Source organism: Tachyglossus aculeatus, chromosome 27, assembly GCF_015852505.1.
Source record: "Tachyglossus aculeatus isolate mTacAcu1 chromosome 27, mTacAcu1.pri, whole genome shotgun sequence".
In the NCBI taxonomy this organism is placed as follows: domain Eukaryota; kingdom Metazoa; phylum Chordata; class Mammalia; order Monotremata; family Tachyglossidae; genus Tachyglossus; species Tachyglossus aculeatus.
The window spans coordinates 5,010,534-5,033,586 of NC_052092.1; the positions used below are offsets into that span (position 1 = coordinate 5,010,534).

The following is a 23,053-nucleotide window of genomic DNA, read 5'->3' on the forward strand; positions in this document are numbered from 1 at the left end:
GGACCGTCTCTAGATGTTGCCAACTTGGACTTCCCAAGCGCTTAGTCCAGTGCTCTGCACGCGGTAAGCGCTCAATAAATACGATTGATTGATTGATTGGCTCGGCTGGGGAAGGTCACTGGAACACCCTGCTTGGGGGGGAAGGAAGTCCAGGGGTCCCACGAGCATGTGCGGTCTCTCTCTGAGGTCCTCGGGCTGCTTCGCCGCCTGTGAGGGCGGGCGGGAGGCCCCGGGGACCGGACGGCGCCCTTTGGGCTGACGGTGCCGGCCCCCGCCCGGCTCACAGCTCCTCCCGGACCCGCCGCCTCCGTTGGGGGGCTACGGGGGGCTCGGGGGCAGAATCTGCCCCCTCCTCGGCCGACTCCTCCCCTTCTTGCTGCTCCAGGCGGCTCAGGAGCTCCTCCGCCTCCGCTCGCTCCTGGCGGGAAACAGGGGTGTTGGTTCTGCTACCCCCCGCCGACCTTTCTGGAGACCCCCCCTCCCATCCTCTCAGCCGTGGGGGCCATCAGTGTGCCAATTGTCAGCTGTGTGACTTTGAGCAAGTCACTTCACTTCTCTGTGCCTCAGTTCCCTCATCTGTAACATGGGGATGAAGTCTGTGAGCCCCCACCGCCGTGGGACAGCCTGATCACCTTGTAACCTCCCCAGCGCTTAGAACAGCGCTTTGCACAGAGTAAGCGCTTAATAAATGCCATCATTATTATTATACTTTGGGCCAGTCACTTCACTTCTCTGTGCCTCAGTTCCCTCATCTGTAACATGGGGATGAAGACTGTGAGCCGCCCCCCGTGGGACAACCTGATCACCTTGTAACCTCCCCAGCGCTTAGAACAGCGCTTTGCACAGAGTAAGCGCTTAATAAATGCCGTCATTATTATTATTATTATACTTTGGGCCAGTCACTTCACTTCTCTATGCCCCAGTTCCCTCATTTGTAAAATGGGGATGAAGACTGTGAGCCCCCCCGCCATGGGACAACCTGATCACCTTGTAACCTCCCCAGCGCTTAGAACAGCGCTTTGCTCATAGCAAGCGCTTAATAAATGCCATCATTATTATTGTTATTATACTTTGGGCCAGTCACTTCACTTTTCTGTGCCCCAGTTCCCTCATCTGTAAAATGGGGATGAAGACCGTGAGCCCCCCGTGGGACAACCTGATCACCTTGTAACCTCCCCAGCGCTTAGAACGGCGCTTTGCACAGAGTAAGCGCTTAATAACAGTCTCCTACTGTGAACCCGCTGTTGGGCAGGGACCATCTCTAGATGTTGCCAACTTGGACTTCCCAACCGCTTAGTCCAGTGCTCTGCACACAGTAAGCGCTCAATAAATGAGTGAATGAGTGAATGAATGAATAGTAAATGCCGTTATTATTATTATCGGCTGGCCCCAGGGGCTCTGAGCGGGTCCTTGGCGACTGCCCCTTGCCCCAGGGCCTACGGAGAGGTGCCTACCCACGGTGGGCATCGCGACTCTCACCTGCTCCATGTACTCCAGGGCCCGCGTGTGCCAGAGGGCCAGGGCGCAGCGTCGCCCGCGGGTCACCGCCCACACCCCGTGTGGGTTTTCCACCCCGGAGCTGAAGGCTACCAAGCGGCCGCACCGGGGTCGCACCTGGGCCTGTGGGGAGAGAACGGGGGTCACGGCTCCGGGCCCCCCACCACCCTCAGACAGCCCGCTCAGAGGTGTGCGTACCACCTTGGCGCTCAGTACAGTGCCTAGCACAGAGTAACCAATTTACAAACACCATAGTTATTGCTTCCATTCCAGGGTCCGGGAGGAGGGGCGGTTCCTGGGTTGCTGAAGGCAACTTGTATATATGTATATATATTTGTACATATTTATTACTCTATTTATTTATTTATTTTGCTTCTACATATCTATCCTATTTATTTTATTTTGTATATATATTTGCACATATTTATTACTCTATTCATCTATTATTTATTTTGCTTGTACATATCTATCCTATTTATTTTATTTTGTATGTATATTTGCACATATTTATTACTCTATTCATCTATCTATTTATTTATTTATTTTACTTGTACCTATCTATCCTATTTATTTTATTTTGTATATATATTTGCACATATTTATTACTCTATTCATCTATTTATTTATTTATTTTACTTGTACCTATCTATCCTATTTATTTTATTTTGTATATATATTTGCACATATTTATTACTCTATTCATCTATTTATTTATTTATTTATTTTACTTGTACATATCTATCCTATTTATTTTATTTTGTATATATATTTGCACATATTTATTACTCTATTCATCTATTTATTTATTTATTTTGCTTGTACCTATCTATCCTATTTATTTAATTTTGTATATATATTTGCACATATTTATTACTCTATTCATCTATTTATTTATTTATTTATTTTACTTGTACATATCTATCCTATTTATTTTATTTTGTATATATATTTGCACATATTTATTACTCTATTTATTTATTTATTTATTTATTTTGCTTGTGCATATCTATCCTATTTATTTTATTTTGTATATATATTTGCACATATTTATTACTCTATTCATCTATTTATTTTACTTGTACATATCTATCCTATTTATTTTATTTTGTATATATATTTGCACATATTTATTACTCTATTCATCTATTTATTTATTTATTTTACTTGTACATACCTATCCTATTTATTTTATTTTGTATGTATATTTGCACATATTTATTACTCTATTCATCTATTTATTTATTTATTTTACTTGCACCTATCTATCCTATTTATTTAATTTTGTATATATATTTGCACATATTTATTACTCTATTCATCTATTTATTTATGTATTTTACTTGTACCTATCTATCCTATTTATTTTATTTTGTATATATATTTGCACATATTTATTACTCTATTCATCTATTTATTTATTTATTTTGCTTGTACCTATCTATCGTATTTATTTTGTTAGTATGTTTGGTTTTGTTCTCCGTCTCCCCCTCTTAGACGGTGAGCCCACCGTTGGGTAGGGACCGTCTCTCGATGTTGCCAGTTTGTCCTTCCCAAGCGCTTAGTCCAGTGCTCTGCACACAGTAAGCGCTCAATAAATACGATTGATTGATTGATTGATTGAAGGCGACCCTTTCTAGACTGTGAGCCCACTGTTGGGTAGGGGCCGTCTCTTGTACGTTGCCGACTTGGACTTCCCGAGCGCTTAGTGCAGTGCTCTGCACACAGTAAGCGCTCAATAAATATGAACGAATGAGGGGGCGGAGGCCGTGCGTGGGTGTTGGGGGGGGATGGAGGGGACAGGCTCTCCCCAGAGGCCCAACTGTCGAGCCCTGGGAGCGGAGAGGGGCGAGGGACCCCCTAGGCCGGCTCCTTGCTCTCCTCCCCTTTCCCTTCTCCCCCTCCCCACCCCGGCCACTGACTCCAGCTCGCCTCAATCAATCAATCAATCAATCAATCAATCGTATTTATTGAGCGCTTACTATGTGCAGAGCACTGCACTAAGCGCTTGGGAAGTACAAATTGGCATCACATAGAGACAGCCTCCCCACCTCGCATCCCAATCCCTCAGTTTCCCCGCCTAGATTTATCATTCATCATCATCAATCGTATTGATTGAGCGCTTACTGCGTGCAGAGCACTGGACTAAGCGCTTGGGAAGTCCAAGTTGGCAACATAGAGAGACAGTCCCTACCCAACAGTGGGCTCACAGTCTAAAAGGGGGAGACCAAACCAAACAGACTAACGCAATAAAAGAAATAGAATAGATACGTACAAGTAAAATAAATAAATAAATAGAGTAATAAATATGTACAAACATATATACATATCATCATCATCAATCGTATTGATTGAGCACTTACTGTGTGCAGAGCGCTGGACTAAGCGCTTGGGAAGTACAAATTGGCAACATCTAGAGACAGTCCCTACCCAACAGTGGGCTCACAGTCTAAAAGGGGGAGACAGAGAACAAAACCAAACATACTAACAAAATAAAATAAATAGGATAGATATGTACAGTCATCAGTCATATTTATTGAGCGCTTACTGTGTGCAGAGCACTGGACTAAGCGCTTGGGAAGTCCAAATTGGCAACATATAGAGACGGTCCCTATCCAACACTGGGCTCACAGTCTAAAAGGGGGAGATGAAACCAAACATACTAACACAATAAAATAAATAGGATAGATATGTACAACCATCAATCATATTTATTGAGCGCTTACTGTGTGCAGAGCACTGGACTAAGCGCTTGGGAAGTCCAAATTGGCAACATATAGAGACGGTCCCTATCCGACACTGGGCTCACAGTCTAAAAGGGGGAGACAAAACCAAACATACTAACACAATAAAATAAATAGAGTAGATATGTACAAGTAAAATAAATAGAGTAACAAATATGTACAAACCTATATACATATCATCATCATCATCATCAATCGTATTTATTGAGCGCTTACTATGTGCAGAGCACTGTACTAAGCGCTTGGGAAGGACAAATTGCCAACATATACAGTCCCTACCCAACAGTGGGCTCACAGTCTAAAAGGGGGAGACAGAGAACAAAATACATATATATATATATATATATATATGTGTGTGTGTGTGTGTGTATGTATATATATGTATATACACATATATATATATGTGTGTGTGTGTATACATATATGTGTATATATATATGTATATATATGTGTGTATATATATATATACATATATATACACACATATATACAGGTGCTGTGGGGAAGGGAAGGAGGATCTGGGGGAAGAGGAGGGGGCGGGATCTGGGGGGAGCGGAGGGGGCTCCCCAAAGAAAGATGGAGAGAGGCGGGAGGATTAGAAGAGGGGGTTAAGGCCTGCGCATTTCCCTGCATTTGCCTGCCTGCTTCTACTATTTGAATCCTCCTGGCACCTGGCGGCCCCTTCCCCTGACCCTTCCCCTCCTCCTCCTCCTCCTCCTCCCTCGCCCCCCACATCCCCCCCGCCGCCCCGACTCACGGTGACGGTGAGGGCGTCAGGCTCGGTGAAGAAGAGGTCCCCGCCCTGGAAGTCCTCGTTGAGGTAGAGGAGGCCGCTGGGGGTGGAGGGAGATGGAGGCCCCTGAGCTCACTTGCCAACTTGGACTTCCCAAGCGCTTAGTCCGGTGCTCTGCACCCAGTAAGCGCTCAATAAATACGATTGAATGAATGAATGAATGAGGTCCCAACCCTACATCCACCAAGCTAGCTCTCTCCCTCCCTTCAAGGCCCTACCGAGAGCTCACCTCCTCCAGGAGGCCTTCCCACACTGAGCCTCCTCAATCAATCAATCGATCGGTCGTCTTTATTGAGTGCTTACTGTGTGCAGAGCACTGGACTAAGCGCTTGGGAAGTACAAGTCGGTAACATAGAGAGACAGTCCCTACCCAACAGTGGGCTCACAGTCTAAAAGGGGGAGACAGAGAACAAAACCAAACATACTAACAAAATAAAATAGAATAGATATGTACAAGTAAAATAGAGTAATAAATATGTACAAACATATATACATATATACCAGTGCTCTCCCCCTCGTCCCCCTCTCCATCCCCCCCGCCTTACCTCCTTCCCCTCCCCACAGCACCTGTATATATGTACATATGCTTGTATGTATTTATTACTCCATTTATTTTATTTGTACCTATTTATTCTCTTTATTTTATTTTGTTAATATGTTTTGTTCTCTGTCTCCCCCTTCTAGACTGTGAGCCCACTGTCGGGTAGGGACCGTCTCTAGATGTTGCCGACTTGTACTGCCCAAGCGCTTAGTCCAGTGCTCTGCACACAGTAAGCGCTCGATAAAGACGACCGATCGATTGATTGATTGAGGAGGCTCAGTGTGGGAAGGCCTCCTGGAGGAGGTGAGCTCTCAGTAGGGCCTTGAAGGGAGGGAGAGAGCTAGCTTGGTGGACGTAGGGTTGGGACCTCATTCATTCGTTCGATCGTATTTATTGAGCGCCTACTGGGTGCAGAGCACTGGACTAAGCGCTTGGGAAGTCCAAGCCTTCCCAGACTGAGCCCCCTCTTTCCTCTCCTCCTCCCCATCCCCCCCGCCCTACCTCCTTCCCCTCCCCGCAGCTCTTGTATATATTTGTACAGATTTATTACTCTATTTATTTTACTTGTACATATTTACTATTCTATTTATTTTGTTAATGGTGTGCACATAGGCTTAATTGTATTTGTTCTGACGACTTTGACACCTGTCTCCATGTTTTGTTTTGTTCCCTGCCTCCCCCTTCTAGACTGGGAGCCCGCCGTTGGGTAGGGACCGTCTCTATGTTGCCGACTTGGACTTCCCAAGCGCTTAGTCCAGCGCTCTGCACTCAGTAAGTGCTCAATAAATACAATTGAATGAGTGAAGCGGGGGGATTCCTCTAGCCCCAGCCTGAGCTTGCCCCCCCCGCCCGAACCTCCCCCACATCCCCCCCAAGCCCACCTCCTCCCACACCTGTAATCCCGGTAGGTGTAAGCGGGAGGTTCTCGCCAACATTCCCCGCTCTCCGGATCCAGCACGCAGTTGTCGGCGTGGACGGGATGACTCAAGTCCATTCGCTGCTCCTGTTCCCCTGGCAGGTGGGGGCCGGGATCACCCCCATTCTCCCCCCCACCCCGGACACCCCTGACTCCTGCTCCCTCACATATGGAGCCCCCCTGCCCCCCCACCATTCCCCTAAAAATCACCCACGCCTGCACACACACTCGACCTCTCTCCCCCTTCCATCCCAGAAGCTCCGGAGATTTAAAGGAGCAATGTAGCCTAGTGGAAAGAGCCCGGGCCTGGGTGGCGGAAGGACCTGGGTTCTGATCCCGGGTCCTCCACGTGCCTGCCGTGTGACCTTGAGCAAGTCACCTCGCTTCTCTGGGCCTCAGTTCCCCCGTCTGCAAGACGGGGATGAAGACTGTGAGCCCTGTGTAGGACAGGGACTGTGTCCGACCCAATAATCATCATCATCAATCGTATTTATTGAGCGCTTACTATGTGCAGAGCACTGTACTAAGCGCTTGGGAAGTACAAATTGGCAACATAATAATAATAATAATAATAGCTTACTATGTGCAAAACACCGTTCTAAGCACCGGGGAGGTTACAAGGCGATCAGGTTGACCCACGGGGGGGGCTCGCAGTCTTCATCCCCATTTGACAGATGAGGTAACCGAGGCCCAGAGAAGGGACGTGACTCGTCCAAAGTCACACAGCTGACAATTGGCGGAGCCGGGATTGGAACCCATGACCTCTGACTCCAAAAACCGGGCGCTTTCTGCCGAGCCACGCTGCTTCCCCTAATCAGAGAAGCAGTGTAGCCTAGTGGAAAGAGCCCGGGCCTGGGCGTCCTCTAATCCCGGCTCCGCCCCTCGTCTGCTGTGTCACCTTGAGCAAGTCACTTGGCTTCTCTGGGCCTCAGTTCCCTCGTCTACAAAACGGGGATGAAGACCGTGAGCCCTACGTGGGACAGGGACTGCGTCCGACCCGATCGCCCTGCGTCTACCCCGGCGCTTAGTACAGCGCGTGGCACGTAGTAAGCGTTCAACCGATGCCGCAATAGGTTCAGCCGGGGACAGGGCGGAGGGTCCCTGGGGGGGATCGGGGGAGACGCCCCCCGGGGCTACCTTTGATGGCGCTGCGGCACACGAGGTGGGTGAAGGACAGGTGCAGGGGGACGCCGGGGGAGAAGTAGGCCTCGGTCAGGGCCCGGACCCGCTCGCTGGCCGTCAGCAGCAGCCTGGGCCCCTGGTGGCCCGTGGTCCTGGCCTCGGCCAACTGCAGGCGGGGCGGAGGACGGGGGTGAGGGGAGAGGAGCTCCTGCCCCCCTCGGGCACCCCCCACCCTCACCCACCGCCTCCCACTCACCTGGGCGGCCCTGAGCACCGTGAGGCCCTCGAAGCGCTCGTGCGGGGTGTGAGGCGACCGTCGGCCCCGGGAACCATCGCCCACCCCCGCGGCGTCCTGGGTGGGGAGGCGTTCGGGGGTCGGCGGGGGCCCAGAGTAGGGGGGCCCGGCGGGGGGACACCCAGCGCGTGGGGATCCCGCGGAAGAGGCAGTCGTGGGCAGGGGTCCCGGCCTGTCGCTCCCCGACCGGGTTGACCCTGCGCGGGCCCCTTCGCCCCTCACCTGGGCCAGCTGCAGCAGAACCCGGCAGTCGGCTGGGGTAAGTAGCCCGTCCAGTACCACCCGCTCAGAGCCGTTCAGCTGCCCGGCGTCCTGGACCAGCGTCACGCCCTCCAGACGGAGCACATCTGGGGGCACAGTGGAGGGGGCGGTCGGAGGGGTGGTGGGCACAAGGGGCGGCCAGCCCCGTGCCCCCCACCCTTCCTCCCTCTCCGCACTCACCCCTCCAGTCTGCCTGGACCTCGGCCTCCGGGGGCTGCGGGAGTTTCCGGGTCTTTTCCCGGTCCTCTCTCGGGGGGGGTGTCAGGGATATTATCATCAGTGCGGGGGTGGGGAGCTGCTGGAGCCCTCCCCTGTCCTCGGGTCCTCTCATCCGCCCCCACCGCCAGACAACTGCCCCCCAAAACCCCGACCAGATCTTACCTGAGCCTCTCTCTCAGGGTCTCGGGGATTATTTCTTTTGGGGTCCAGGGGTCCTGAACGGGAAACCCAGAGAATTAGCCCAAACGCTCCAAACGCCCCAATATTAACTCCCCAAGGGTACCAACCAAATTCCTCCCAACACCCCAAGCGTACCAGCCTAAACACCCCCAATATAACCCCCAGAGGGTCACCACAAAAACCCTGAAACACCCTCCCAAACTAGCTCCCCTCCCCTGACTCTTTTAGACTGTAAGCCCACTGTTGGGTAGGGACTGTCTCTATATGTTTCCAATTTGTACCTCCCAAGCGCTTAGTACAGTGCTCTGCACACAGTAAGCGCTCAATAAAGTCGATTGATGATGATGATGACTCCCCGGGTGGAACGAGAGGGTCGCCGTCATCAGAATTGACAGGGCGTCAGCCGAGTACAAAACGCCGCGCACCTTCCGCGTGCAAAACGCTGTGCTAGACCCCGGCCGTGTGCGAAACACTGGGCTGGGCATCTGCTGTGTGTACAAGGCACCATGGCACATAGTAAGCGCTCGATAAATACGATTGATGATGATGCCATGTGCAAAGCTCTGTGCTGGAAGCCTGTTGTGTGCACAGCGCTGTGCTGAACGCCTAGCGTCTCACTGGTCTGACGCATGAAGAGCATTGCGCCGGACCGTCTGGTGCGTGCAGAGCACTGTATTGGACGCTTTGTGAGCGGAGAGTTCGAAAGGGGCGAGGTGGGAAAAGAGAGCGGGAGCAGAGCTCGGCGGGGGACGAGGGGCCGCGGTGGGAGAGGACGGGGCAGCGGGACGGAAGAAAGGGAGCGAGAGGGAGTTGGTGGCGACCTTCCCCACAGCACCTGTATATATGGTTGTACATATTTATTACTCTATTATTTATTTTACTTGTACATATCTATCCTATTTATTTTATTTTGTTAGTCCGTTTGGTTTTGTTCTCTGTCTCCCCCTTTTAGACTGTGAGCCCACTGTTGGGTAGGGACTGTCTCTCGATGTTGCCAATTTGTACTTCCCAGGCGCTTAGTATAGTGCTCTGCACATAGTAAGCGCTCAGTAAATACGATTGATGATGATGATGATGACCGGGCACTACTCACAGGATCGTGGAAAGTGGTCCCCAGGTGCTCCATGGCGTAGAACAGCAGCTGCTTCTCCCACAGAGAGCGTTGCACCAAACGGCGGATGTCCTAGGGTGGCACGAGGGGTTGAGCAGCAAGAGCCCCCCACCCGCCCTCCCTCAGCCCCCCGGGAACAGGCTGGGATCCGGGAGAGCGTGGGAATCGGGAGGGAAGCGGGGGATAATTATCCGGTGGAGCAACGTGGCCTAGTGGGTCAGAAGGACCTGGTTTCTGATCCCGGGCCCTCCACGTGTCTGCTGTGTGACCTTGGGCAAGTCGCTTCACTTCTCTGGGCCTCAGTGGCCTCATTTGGAAAATAATAATAATGATGTCGGTATTTGTTAAGCGCCTACTATGCGCAAAGCACCGTTCTAAGCGCCGGGGGGAATACATGGAGATGAGGTTGTCCCACGTGGGGCTCACAGTCTTCATCCCCATTTTACAGATGGAGGGAACTGAGGCACAGAGAAGTGAAGTGACTTGCCCAAGGTCGCCCAGCAGACATGTGGGGGAGGCGGGATTCGAACCCATGGCCTGGGACTCCCAAGCCCGTGCTCTTTCCGCTGAGCCACGCTGCTTCTCTTGAATGGGGATTGAGACTGGGAGCCCCACGTGGGGCAGGGACCGTGTCCAAAATGATTAGCTTGCGTAATAATGATGGCATTTGTTAATCAATCAGTCAATCGATCGTATTTATTGAGCGCTTACTGTGTGCAGAGCACTGTACTAAGCGCTTGGCAAGTACAAGTTGGCAACATATAGAGACGGTCCCTACCCAACAGTGCAAAGCACTGTTCCCAGCGCTTAGTACGGTATCTGTAAGTGCTTAACCCCTACCATAAAATCAATAATATCATCAAATATCATAATATAAAATGATAACTGTTATCATTATCATTATAGTATTCGTCCAGCGCTTACTGTATGCCAAGCACTGGGATAGATAAATAATAATCATTCAGTCGTATTTATTGAGCGCTTACTGTGTGCAGAGCACTGTCGCTGCCTCAGGTGGGTTTACGCAGCCCAAGTGGGAAGATCAGGTACTTCATCTCCATTTTACAGGGGGGGAAACTGAGGCACAGTGTTGAGGGACTTGCCCAAGGTCACATAGCCAGCTAGTGGGGGAGTTGGGATGTAGAGGCCAGATCAGAGAAGCAGCGTGGCTCAATGGAAAGAGCACGGACGTTGGAGTCACAGGTCATGGGTTTGAATCCCGGCTCTGCCTCTTGTCCGCTGTGTGACTTTGGGCAAGTCGCTTCACTTCTCTGGGCCTCAGGTACCTCTTCTGTAAAATGGGGATGAAGACTGTGAGCCCCCTTATGGGACAACCTGATCACCTTGTATACCCCCAGCGCTTAGAACAGTGCCTTGCCCATAGTATGCGCTTAATAAATGCCATTATTATTATTATTATTATTATTATTATTATTATCAGGGGCCAGGCTCAGGGTGGGGAGCGGGGAAGACTTGGAGGCCTGAGGGGTCATCTGGGGTAGGGCTAGCGCTCGGAGACCCCGGGGGCGACCACTACCTCTCTCGGCCCGGCATCCGCCCCGTCTCCTCCCAGCCGCTCCCGGTACAGGTCCACCGTCTTCAGCACCGCCTCATCCTCAGGGTAGAAGAGCAGGAAACTCAGAGCGTTTTCCACAGCTCGGGAGAGATTCCCAACTGCGGTCCGGAGGTCAGCGGCGGGGAGGGATGAGGAAAGCCGGGGAGAGGAGGAGAGAGACGGGAAGAGATGCGAGAGAGAGATCAATCGATGGCATTGGTCGAGCACCCGATTGCTTGGTACGACACAAAACGCTTGAGAGAATGCAGCGGCAGTAAAGACGCACGTTGCCTGCCCTCAAAGAGTTTGTAGTCTGGTGGAGACAAGAGAGACGAGATTTATAGACAGCGAAAGCCGGAAGAACGGACACTGCGGTCCGAAACGGCCGAACGTAGAGTTGAGTACCCAGATACCGTGGAAAATAAGTAAAAATATACATTTGTACTGAAATCTTAGTGGATAAGGCACAGGCCTGGGAATCTGTTGGTCATGGGTTCTAATCCCGGCTCCGCCGCACGCCTGCCGTGTGACCTTGGGCAAGTTCACCTCTCTGGGCCTCGGTTACCTCATCTGTAAGATGGGGCTTGAGACCGTGAGCCCCATGTGGGACAGGGACTGTGTGCGACCTGACCAACTTGTATCTACCCCGGCATGTTGAACACTTCTCGGCACCTAGTAAGCGCTTAACAAGTACCGTAGTTATTGTTATTATTGGAATGCTGAGGTTAGAATTCATGGTGTCGGCCTGGGGTGGTGAGAATCATTCAGGGAAGGCTTCCTGGAAGGGAGGATTTAGGAGGCATTCAAGGGGGGGAAAATTTATGGTCTGGTGGATGTGGTGGAGGGGGGAATTCCGGGACTGGGAGGATAGGGTGTGGGCGAGGGGTTGGAGGCCGGAGAGTCCAACCCGAGGGACGGTTAGAGGGACTCTTTGGGAGGAGCGAAGAGAGTCAGCTGAGGAGGAGCACATGGGGAGGACAGCGGATAGAGCCAATGGAGGTGGTGGGGGGCGTGGTGACCAGCTACCGCTTGATAATAATAATAATAATGGCATTTGTTAAGCGCTTACTATGTGCAAAGCACTGTTCTAAGCACTGGGCACAAGCGCTTAGTACAGTGCTCTGCACACAGTAAGCGCTCAATAAATACGATTGATGATGATGACGATGATGGGGAGGTTACAAGGTGATCAGGTTGTCCCCCAGGGGGCTCACAGTCTTCCTCCCCATTTTATAGATGAAGTAACTGAGGCACAGAGAAGCGAAGTGACTTGCCCAAAGTCACACAGCTGACCGTTGGCAGAGTGGGGATTCGAACCCATGACCCCTGACTCCAAGGCCCGTGGTCTTTCCAGTGAGCCATGCTTTGATGATGAGGCGGGATGGCGTTAGGGCCCCCGGGGAGAGGAGGGGACGTGGGCCGAGATGGGGAGAGACCCCGGGAGGTGGGCAGAGATAGATGGCGAGAGACCCCCGGGGGACGGGGAGGAGGGATGAGAACCCGAAAGACCGGAAGAGGCAGGGAAATGGGCAGAAGTGGACAGAGGCCCCAAGGGATAGGGGAAGATCCAAGGAGATGGATGGAGGCTCCCGGGATGTGTGGAAAAGCGGGGAGATGGGCAGAGGCGGGGCACTGAGGAGAGACCCCCGGGATGCGCCGAGAGTCGAGGAGATGGGGAGAGACGGATCAGTCAGAGTGGCCGAAAGAGAGGCCAGAGATGGAGGGGCGGGAAAGGGAAGAAGAGAGCAAGACTCCGGCTCCACCTTACTCATCATCGTCATCATCATCAATCGTATTTATTGATCGCTTACTGTGTGCAGAGCACTGGACTAAGCGCTTGGGAAGTCCAAGTTGGCAACATCTAGAGACGGTCCCTACCCACCAGCGGGCTCACAGTCTAAAAGCGGGGGGAGACAGAGAACAAAACCAAACATGCTAACAAAATAAAATAAATAGAGCTCACCTCCTCCAGGAGGCCTTCCCAGACTGAGCCAGCCCCTTCCTTCCTCTCCCTCTCGTCCCCCTCTCCACCCCCCCATCTTACCTCCTTCCCTTCCCCACAGCACCTGTATAGATGGATATATGTTTGTACCTATTTATTACTCTATTTATTTATTTGTACATATTTATTACTTTATTTATTTATTTTACTTGTACATATCTATTCTATTTATTTTACTTTGTTAGTACGTTTGGTTTTGTTCTCCGTCCCCCCCTTTTAGACTGTGAGCCCACTGCTGGGTAGGGACCGTCTCTAGATGTTGCCAACTTGGACTTCCCAAGCGCTTAGTCCAGCGCTCTGCACACAGTAAGCGCTCAATAAATGCGATTGATGATGACGGGCGAGTCACTCAATTCCTCTGTACCTCAGTTACCTCATCTGTCAAATGGGGATGAAGACTGTGTTGCCAACTTGGACTTCCCAAGTGCATAGTCCAGCGCTCTGCACACAGTAAGCGCTCAATAAATACAATTGATGATGATGATGATGAAGTAAAATAAATAAATAGAGTAACAAATATCTACAAACATATATACATATATACAGGATATATACATATATTCCCCATCTCCCAAGCAGGGGAAGAAGCCCCTCAACCCCTCCCTGCCCCCCACCCGCTCTCACTCACCCTCTCTCCCCGTGTCTCCGTCTCCCCCACTCACCCTGCGCGTGGGCCTCCTGCAGCCTCCTCAGGAGGTCCGGCACGAAGTCCGGGACGGGAGAAGTCCGGCCTGGCCGGGTGGCCGTGTCCGCGGAGCAGCGCTGCCGGCACCGCAGGACCTGAACCCAGTGCTCTGGCAGAGGCGGGGGCGAGGGAGACTCAGCACCCCCACTACTCAGTCAGTCAGTCCTATTTACTGAGCGCTTCCCGCATTGGGGGGGGCACCGTGCTCGGCGCTTGGGAGAGGATAGCAGAACAATAACAGACCCATTCCCTGTCCACAGTGAGCTTATGGTCTAGACGGGGAGGCAGACGACAAAAGAAATAAATAATCTTTATTTATTTATTAATCTTTAAAGAATCCTTCCCTTCCCCACAGCACCTGTATATATGCATTATTACTCTATTTATTTATTTATTTGACTTGTACATATCTATTCTATTTATTTTCTTTTGTTGGTATGTTTGGTTTTGTTCTCTATCTCCCCCTTTTAGACTGTGAGCCCACTGTTGGGTAGGGACCGTCTCTATATGTTGCCAACTTGGACTTCCCAAGCGCTTAGTCCAGTGCTCTGCACACAGTAAGCGCTCAATAAATATGATTGATTGATTTATCTATTTATTTATCTTACTTGTACATATCTATTCTATTTAGTTTTGTTGGTATGTTTGGTTTTGTTCTCTGTCTCCCCCTTTTAGACTGTGAGCCCACTGTTGGGTAGGGACTGTCTCTATATGTTGCCAATTTGTACTTCCCAAGCGCTTAGTACAGTGCTCTGCACATAGTAAGCTCTCAATAAATGCGATTGATGATGATGATGATGTGGGGGGCACCGTGCTCCGCGATTGGGAGAGGATAGCAGAACAATATAACAGACCCATTCCCTGTCCACAGTGAGCCTATGGTCTAGACGGGGAGGCAGACGACAATGGAAATAAATAAATGACAGATAACCCCGGCTCCGCCAATTGTTGTTGTTGTTGTTGTTAATGGCATTTATTAAGCGCTTACTATGTGCAAAGCACTGTTCTAAGCGCTGGGGGAGGTTACAAGGTGATCAGGTTGTCCCACTGGGGGCTCACAGTATTAATCCCCATTTTACAGATCGTGAATGAGGGAACTGAGGCTTGGAGGAGTTAAGTGACTCGCCCAATAATAATAATAATAATAATTGTATTTGTTCAGCGCTTACTATGTGCTGAACAAATTCCCCCTCCCGGCCCCCAGCCCTGCCACTTATGTCCATATCTAATAATAACGATGGCATTTATTACTCTATTTATTTATTTATTTTACTTGTACATTTCTTTCCTATTTATTTTATTGGTATGTTTGGTTCTGTTCTCTGTCTCCCCCTTTTAGACTGTGAGCCCACTGTTGGGTAGGGACTGTCTCTGTGTGTTGCCAATTTGTACTTCCCAAGCGCTTAGTACAGTGCTCTGCACATAGTAAGCGCTCAATAAATACGATTGATTGATTTATGAAGCACTTACTATGTGCAAAGAACTGCTCTTAAGCAACGCAGAGTCAGGGGGTGACGTGGTGGGAGACAGGAGGAGGAGGCCGAGCCCTAGCCCGGGAGGAAGGGGAGATACGAGGAGGGGGCAGGCTCCACCCTGACTTGTTCCCTTTATATATATATATATATATATATATATATATATATATATATATATATATATATATATATATATATATATAAAATGGCATTTATTAAGCGCTTACTATGTGCAGAGCACTGTTCTAAGCGCTGGGGAGGTTACAAGGTGATCAGGTTGTCCCACAGGGGGGCTCACAGTTCAAATCCCCATTTTGCAGATGAGGGAACTGAGGCACAGAGAAGTGACGTGACATATATAATGGCATTTATTAAGCGCTTACTATGTGCAGAGCACTGTTCTAAGCACTGGGGAGGTTACAAGGTGATCAGGTTGTCCCACAGGGGGGCTCACAGTTTAAATCCCCATTTTACAGATGAGGGAACTGAGGCACAGAGAAGTGACGTGACATATATAATGGCATTTATTAAGCGCTTACTATGTGCAGCGCTCATAGTAAGCGCTGAACAAATACAATTATTATTATTATTGGGGCGAGTCACTTAACTCCTCTGAGCCTCAGTTCCCTCATTCGCAATCTGTAAAATGGGGATTCAAACTGTGAGCCCCCCGTGGGACAACCTGATCACCTTGTAACCTCCCCAGCGCTTAGAACGGTGCTCTGCACATAGTAAGCGCTTAATAAATGCCGTTATATATGTCACTTCACTTCTCTGTGCCTCAGTTCCCTCATCTGTAAAATGGGGATTTAAACTGTGAGCCCCCTGTGGGCCAACCTGATCACCCTGTAACCTCCCCAGCGCATAGAACAGTGCTCTGCACATAGTAAGCGCTTAATAAATGCCATTATATATGTCACTTCACTTCTCTGTGCCTCAGTTCCCTCATCTGTAAAATGGGGATTTAAACTGTGAGCCCCCCGTGGGCCAACCTGATCACCCTGTAACCTCCCCAGTGCTTAGAACAGTGCTCTGCACATAGTAAGCGCTTAATAAATGCCATTATATATATATATATATATATATATATATATATATAAAGGGAACAAGTCAGGGTGGAGCCTGCCCCCTCCTCACATCACATCTCTAGACTGTGAGCCCACTGTTGGGTAGGGACCGTCTCTCTGTGTTGCCAACTTGTACTTCCCAAGCGCTTAGTGCAGTGCTCTGCACACAGTAAGCGCTCAATAAATACGACTGATTGATTGACTGATTGGGGGCTCAGTCTGGGAAGGTCTCCTGGAGGAGGTGAACTCTCAGTACTCTTTCCTTTAATAACTGGCCGTTACCAGCATTTCACCTGAGGACTTGAAGGAGAAGGGAAGGAGGGCAGCGCTTAGAACAGTGCTTTGCACATAGTAAGTGCTTAATAAATGCCATCATTATTATTATTATTATTATGTTTGAGAGGAAGAGGAATGAAGTACTGTCTCTTTTTGTTTTTTCTCTGTCTCCCCCTTTTAGACTGTGAGCCCACTGTTGGGTAGGGACTGTCTCTCGATGTTGCCAACTTGTACTTCCCAAGCGCTTAGTCCAGTGCTCTGCACATAGTAAGCGCTCAATAAATACGATTGATGATGATGATGACTTGAAGGAGAAGGGAAGGAGGGCAGCGCTTAGAACAGTGCTTTGCACATAGGAAGCGCTTAATAAATGCCATCATTATTATTATTATTATTATGTTTGAGAGGAAGAGGAATGAAGTCCTGTCTCTTTTTGTTTTTTCTCTGGCTCCCCCATTTAGACTGTGAGCCCACTGTTGGGTAGGGACCGTCTCTCGATGTTGCCAACTTGTACTTCCCAAGCGCTCAGTCCAGTGCTCTGCCCATAGTAAGCGCTCAATAAATACGATTGATGATGAAGTACCGTCCCGAGGGCGGTGGTGTCTGTTTATGGAGGAGAGTATCGGGTCCTGTCTACATGTTTTGTCGTCCGTGTCCCCCTTCTAGACTGGGAGTCCATTGTTGGGGAGGGACCGTCTCTAGATGTTGCCAAGTTGCACTTCCCAAGTGTGCTCTGCACACAGTAAGCGCTCAATAAATACGATTGAATGAATGAATGAATGAATGAATGAATCTATCTCCCCTTCCTCCCGGGCTAGGCCTCGGCCTCCTCCTCCTGTCCCCCACCGGGTCCCCTCCTGACTCCACGTGGCCCCCCACTCTCCTCCCCGTACCTGCGATGGCCTCATAGAGACCTCCTTGGGTGTCGTCCTCCTCGCGCCCGTCCCCCGCGGCCTCGGGGGTCTCCCCCACGTCCAGCTCGTCCCGGGGTCTCTGGCAGTCGGCGCGGCAGCCCTCGGCCTGGTCCAGGCTCTCCCGCAGAGCCTCCTCCAGCCGCTCCAGCCCCGGCCCCGGCTCGCCCCGCCTCAGCAGCTCCAGGCCCGCGTCGTAGGCCGCCTGCGGAGCCGGGGACGGGGGTCACCTCGGGGCCGTGCCCCCAAACCGGCCACGGGGGACCAGGGGAGGGTCCCCTCTCCGGCTAGCGGAGGGAGGAGGGCTCACCCAGTGCGGGGGGCTCTCCAGGTCCCGGAAGCTGGTGGGCCGCACGCCGGCCATGCGCCGGTACTTGGCCATGTCTTCCCGCATCTGCAGGTGCCGCGGGTTGGCCACGAAGAAGGTGTGCGCCGCCGCGACGGCCATGTCCAGCTTCTTCAGCTGGAGAGCGGGGGCCGGGTCAGCACGCCGGGCTTGCCCCGGACCCCCTCCCTCCCCACCGGGCACCCCCTAATGCCCCGAGCCCAGGTTCTTGGGGGGCCTGGGGAAGGGGGACCTCTCTGTCCCGTCACCCTTCCTCTTCCTGGAGGCGGCAAGAAGCCTGGTGGATGGAAAGCACGGGCCTGGGGATCAGAAGGACCTGGGTTCTAATCCCGCCCCCGCCACCTGTCTGCTCTGCGATCTGCTTCGCTTCTCCGGGCCTCGGTTGCCTCGCCTGTAAAACGGGGGCGAAGACCGGGCGCCCCACGCGGGACACGGACCGCGTTCGGACTGACTAGCCCGTCCCTATCCCAGGGTTTAGTGCGGTGCCTGGCACATCATCAGCATCAATCGTATTTATTGAGCGCTTACTACGTGCAGAGCACTGTACTAAGCGCTTGGGACTGTGAGCCCACTGTTGGGTAGGGACTGTCTCTATGTGTTGCCAATTTGTACTTCCCAAGCGCTTAGTACAGTGCTCTGCACATAGTAAGCGCTCAATAAATACGATTGATTGATTGATTGAAGTACAAATTGGCAAATCCCATAAAAAGAGGGGGGCGGGCGGGGCAGGCTGCGTAGCGAAGCGGGGTAGAGAGATCCGGCTTGGGACCGGATCGCCGAAGCTTTCGGGTCTGAGGCTGGAGCGCTTAGTACAGTGCTCTGCACATAGTAAGCGCTCAATAAATATGATTGATTGATTGGAGCCTGACCCTGGGAGTTGAAGGAGAGACAAGTGGCTTCAGCCCCGCATTTGGAACCTCTGTTGGGTAGGGACCGTCTCTATATGTTGCCAACTTGGACTTCCCAAGCGCTTAGTACAGTGCTCTGCACACAGTAAGCGCTCAATAAATGCGATTGATTGATTGATTGGTTGTAGCCGAGTGGTCCTTCAGAAACAAAAGCAGGGTGCCAGGGTTCCCCCCTCAAAGCGGGAGCAAAGAGAGGGGAGTGGGCGAGCCTTCCGGATAAAGGGTCTGGGGGTTTGTGGGGAGAGGCCGTCCGTGTCCTCGTAGGCCCCGGTTGGGTGGTTTGGGGTAGCGGATAATAATAATAATAATAATAATAATAATGTTGGCATTTGTTAAGCGCTTACTATGTGCAAAGCACTGTTCTAAGCGCTGGGGGGGGGATGCAAAGTGATCAGGTTGCCCCATGTGGGGTTCACAGTCTTAATACCCATTTTACAGATGAGATAACTGAGGCTCAGAGAAGTTAAGTGACTTGCCCAAGGTCACACAGCAGACATGTGGCGGAGTGGGGATTCAAACCCATGACCTCTGACTCCAAAGCCCGGGCTCTTTCCATTGAGCCTGCTTGGGGCGTGCGGAGCTAAAGAAAGGGCCAGAGAGGGTGAGGGAGGGACAGGGCCCGTCTTGGCTGAAGCGGCGTGGCTCAGTGGAAAGAGCACAGGCTTTGGAGTCAGAGGTCAGGGGTTCAAATCCCGGCTCCGCCAACTGTCAGCCGTGTGGCTTTGGGCAAGTCACTTCACTTCTCTGGGCCTCAGTTCCCTCATCTGTCAAATCGGGATGAAGACCGTGGGACAACCTGATCACCTTGTAACCTCCCCAGCGCTCAGAACGGTGCTTTGCACAGAGTAAGCGCTTAATACCATTATTATTATTCTCTGGGCCTCAGTTCCCTCATCCGTCAAATGGGGATGAAGACTGTGAGCCCCCCACCCCGTGGGACAACCTGATCACCTTGTAACCTCCCCAGCGCTTAGAACAGTGCTTTGCACATAGTAAGTGCTTAATAAATGCCATTATTATTATTCTCTGGGCCTCAGTTCCCTCATCCGTCAAATGGGGATTAAGACTGTGAGCCCCCCACCCCGTGGGACAACCTGATCACCTTGGATCCTCCCCAGCGCTTAGAACGGTGCTTTGCACATAGTAAGTGCTTAATAAATGCCATTATTATTATTCTCTGGGCCTCAGTTCCCTCATCCGTCAAATGGGGATGAAGACTGTGAGCCCCCCACCCCGTGGGACAACCTGATCACCTTGTAACCTCCCCAGCGCTCAGAACGGTGCTTTGCACATAGTAAGTGCTTAATAAATGCCATTATTATTATTCTCTGGGCCTCAGTTCCCTCATCCGTCAAATGGGGATTAAGACTGTGAGCCCCCCCCGGTGGGACAACCTGATCACCTTGTAACCTCCCCAGCGCTCAGAACGGTGCTTTGCACATAGTAAGCGCTTAATAAATGCCATTATTATTATTATTATTATCCCCGCTCTGCCACTCGTCTGCTGGGTGAGTCGCTTCACTTCTCCGGGCCTCAGTCTCCTGCTTCGACTGTGAATCTCCTGGGGGGCAGGGACGGGGTCCACCCTAATTCACTTGTAGCTGCCCCAGCGCTTAGAAGAGCGTTCGGTACGTAGCGGACGCTCAGCAAATACTTTTTTAAAAATAACCCGGAGGGCCCTAGGACCCTGGAGTGAGTGTAACCCGAGCCCCTCGGGCTGATGGGGAGCCACGTTGGCGAGCTCCCCTTCACTCCCCACCCCCAAGAGTTGCCCCAACCCCAGCCCAGGAGGCCGGGGGTCCCCAGCCTGGCCTCCCCCCTCCCCTCCGTCCACCCCGACCCCCAGGGAGCCGCAGACGAAGGGAGGGGGTCCTTTCTGTCCCCCCTGAGACCCCCGAGAAGGAGCATCTCCTTTCGATGGCGGGGTCAGAGGTCACCTGCGGCTTGTTACCCCCAGGATCCAGCTCTGCACCCGGGAGGCCCTCGATCATAGACGATGGATGGATGGATGGATGCCAATTTGTACCTCCCAAGCGCTTAGTCCAGTGCTCTGCACATAGTAAGCGCTCAATAAATACGATCGATGATGATGATGATGGATGGAGCAAAGGGTAGGACCAGTTTGTACTTCCCAAGCGCTTAGTCCAGTGCTCTGCACACAGTAAGCGCTCAAGAAGTACGATGGATGACGATGATGACCTTCCAGAAGCCCAACTGGGGCTCGGATGGGCCGCTGCCACTCCCGTGATGCTCCGCGGGCCCCGCTGCCCACCCCGGGGAGGCCTGGGCCCCCGGCGAGGCCCTGGGCGGTGCGCACCTGGTAGTAAGCCCTCTGCAGATAGTTGTAGGGCTCCCGGCGTCGGAAGGCTTGGCGGAGGGCCCGCCCGGTGCGGTGGCGGCCGGCGGCCCCGGGCCCCAGGCCCCTGGCGGCACAGTGGCGGAGACACTCGGCCCGGGCCAGCGCCGCGCGGACCAGCAGCGGCTCCCAGGGCCCGGGGCCGGGGGTCCGGCCGGGCGGCGGGGGCAGGCGGGTCCCGGGCTCGGCCCCCGGCTCGCTCCCGTCCCCGCAGCGGGCCCCGCAGGCCCGGCGCACCCGGCGGCGGTGGGCCCGGCTCCGCAGCGCGCCCCGCAGCAGGGCCACCGCCGGGCCCCAGGCCCCCCGCCGCGTAGGCGCGAAGCCCGTCGGCGTACAGCAGGTCGGCGGGGGCCGGAGGGGCCGGGCCGGGGGCCGGGGGCCGCGGCAGCCACGACGGCGGCGACCGGGCCGGCCCAACCGGGGCCACGACCAGTAGGCCCAGTAGCCCCAGCAGCCCCAGCAGCCCCAGGCCGCGCATCGTGCGCTGCGGCCCCGGCCGGAGTGACCGAGGCGGCCGCCGGAGGAAGGCGGAAATCAGGAGGCGGGAGAGGGAGGGAGGCAGGCGGGGAGAGGGAGCGGGAAATAAATAAATAACTCAAAGGACGGCGGCATTCGGTGAGCGCTTACTAGGTGCCCAGCACCGTAATAAGCGCCCGGGAGAGTGCGATGGAACAACAGACAGCCACCACGAGCCCACGGTCGAGGGAAGCAGCGTAGCCGAGGGGAAGGAGCCCCGGCTTGGGACTCGGAAGTCCTGGGTTCTTGTGCCGGCCCCGCCGCCCGTCGGCTGGGTGGCTTTGGGCAAGTCGCTTCAGTTCTCAGCGCTTGGAACAGTGCACGTAGTAAGCGTTTTTTTATTTTAATGGCATTTATTAAGCGCTTGCTACGTCCAAAGCGCTGTTCTAAGCGCCGGGGAGGTTACAAGGTGATCAGGTTGGCCCACCGGGGGCTCACAGTCTTCATCCCCATTTTACAGGTGAGGGAACTGAGGCCCAGAGAAGTGAAGTGACTTGCCCAGAGTCACACAGCCGACAATTGGCGGAGCCGGGATTTGAACCCATGACCTCTGACTCCAAAGCCCGCGCTCTTTCCACTGCGCCACGCTGCTTCCCTGCGCTTAACAAATGCCATCATCATTATTATTATTATTATTATTATCCTCCGGGCCTCAGTGACCTCATCTGCCAAATGGGGATTAAGACCGCGAGCCCCACGCTTATTACCTTGTACCTACCCCAGCAGTGCTTGGCACATAGTAAATGCCTAACAGACACCGTTATCGTTATAATTATTATTCTCAGCGCCGGGGTCGATACATGCTCGTAAAGCGGGACACAGTCCCCGTCCCAAGTGCGGCTCCCAATCCTATTCCCCATTTTACAGATGAGCGAACTGAGGCACGGAAGCGAAGTGACTTGCCCCAAGGTCGCGCGGCAGACAATAGTAATAATAACGATGGTATTTGTTAGGCGCTTGCTTTGCACAAAGCACTGTTCTAAGTGCTGGGGGGGGATACAAGGTGATCAGGTTGTCCCACGGTGGGGGGCTCGCGGTCTTCATCCCCATTTGACAGATGAGGTCACTGAGGCCCAGAGAAGTTAAGCGGCTTTCCCGAAGTCACACAGCTGACAAGTGGTGGAGCCGGGATTAGAACCCATGACCTCTGACCACTAGGCCGGGCTGCTTTTCTCAGGGAAGCGAAGAGGAGGCAAGGGCCACCCTGGACTGAGAATTGGCACCCCTGGCATCACCCTGTGGCCCCGGGTGGGAGCGGAGGGCCCTGGGACGGAGCGGGA

General features: G+C 52.5%; 1 protein-coding gene across 1 annotated transcript; it reads right to left on the reverse strand.

Moving 5' to 3' along the window:
* Positions 1-32: 32 nt before the first annotated feature.
* P3H3 (prolyl 3-hydroxylase 3) lies at positions 33-21,776 on the reverse strand. The gene is given in 16 exon segments (XM_038767858.1): positions 33-418; positions 1,480-1,620; positions 4,996-5,071; positions 6,466-6,583; positions 7,626-7,776; positions 7,867-7,962; positions 8,128-8,252; positions 8,347-8,414; positions 8,548-8,600; positions 9,659-9,748; positions 11,214-11,350; positions 13,896-14,027; positions 17,630-17,852; positions 17,958-18,110; positions 21,219-21,560; positions 21,562-21,776. Coding segments are annotated over 16 exon segments (2,217 nt in total). The 5' UTR covers positions 21,736-21,776; the 3' UTR covers positions 33-280.
* Positions 21,777-23,053: the final 1,277 nt, after the last annotated feature.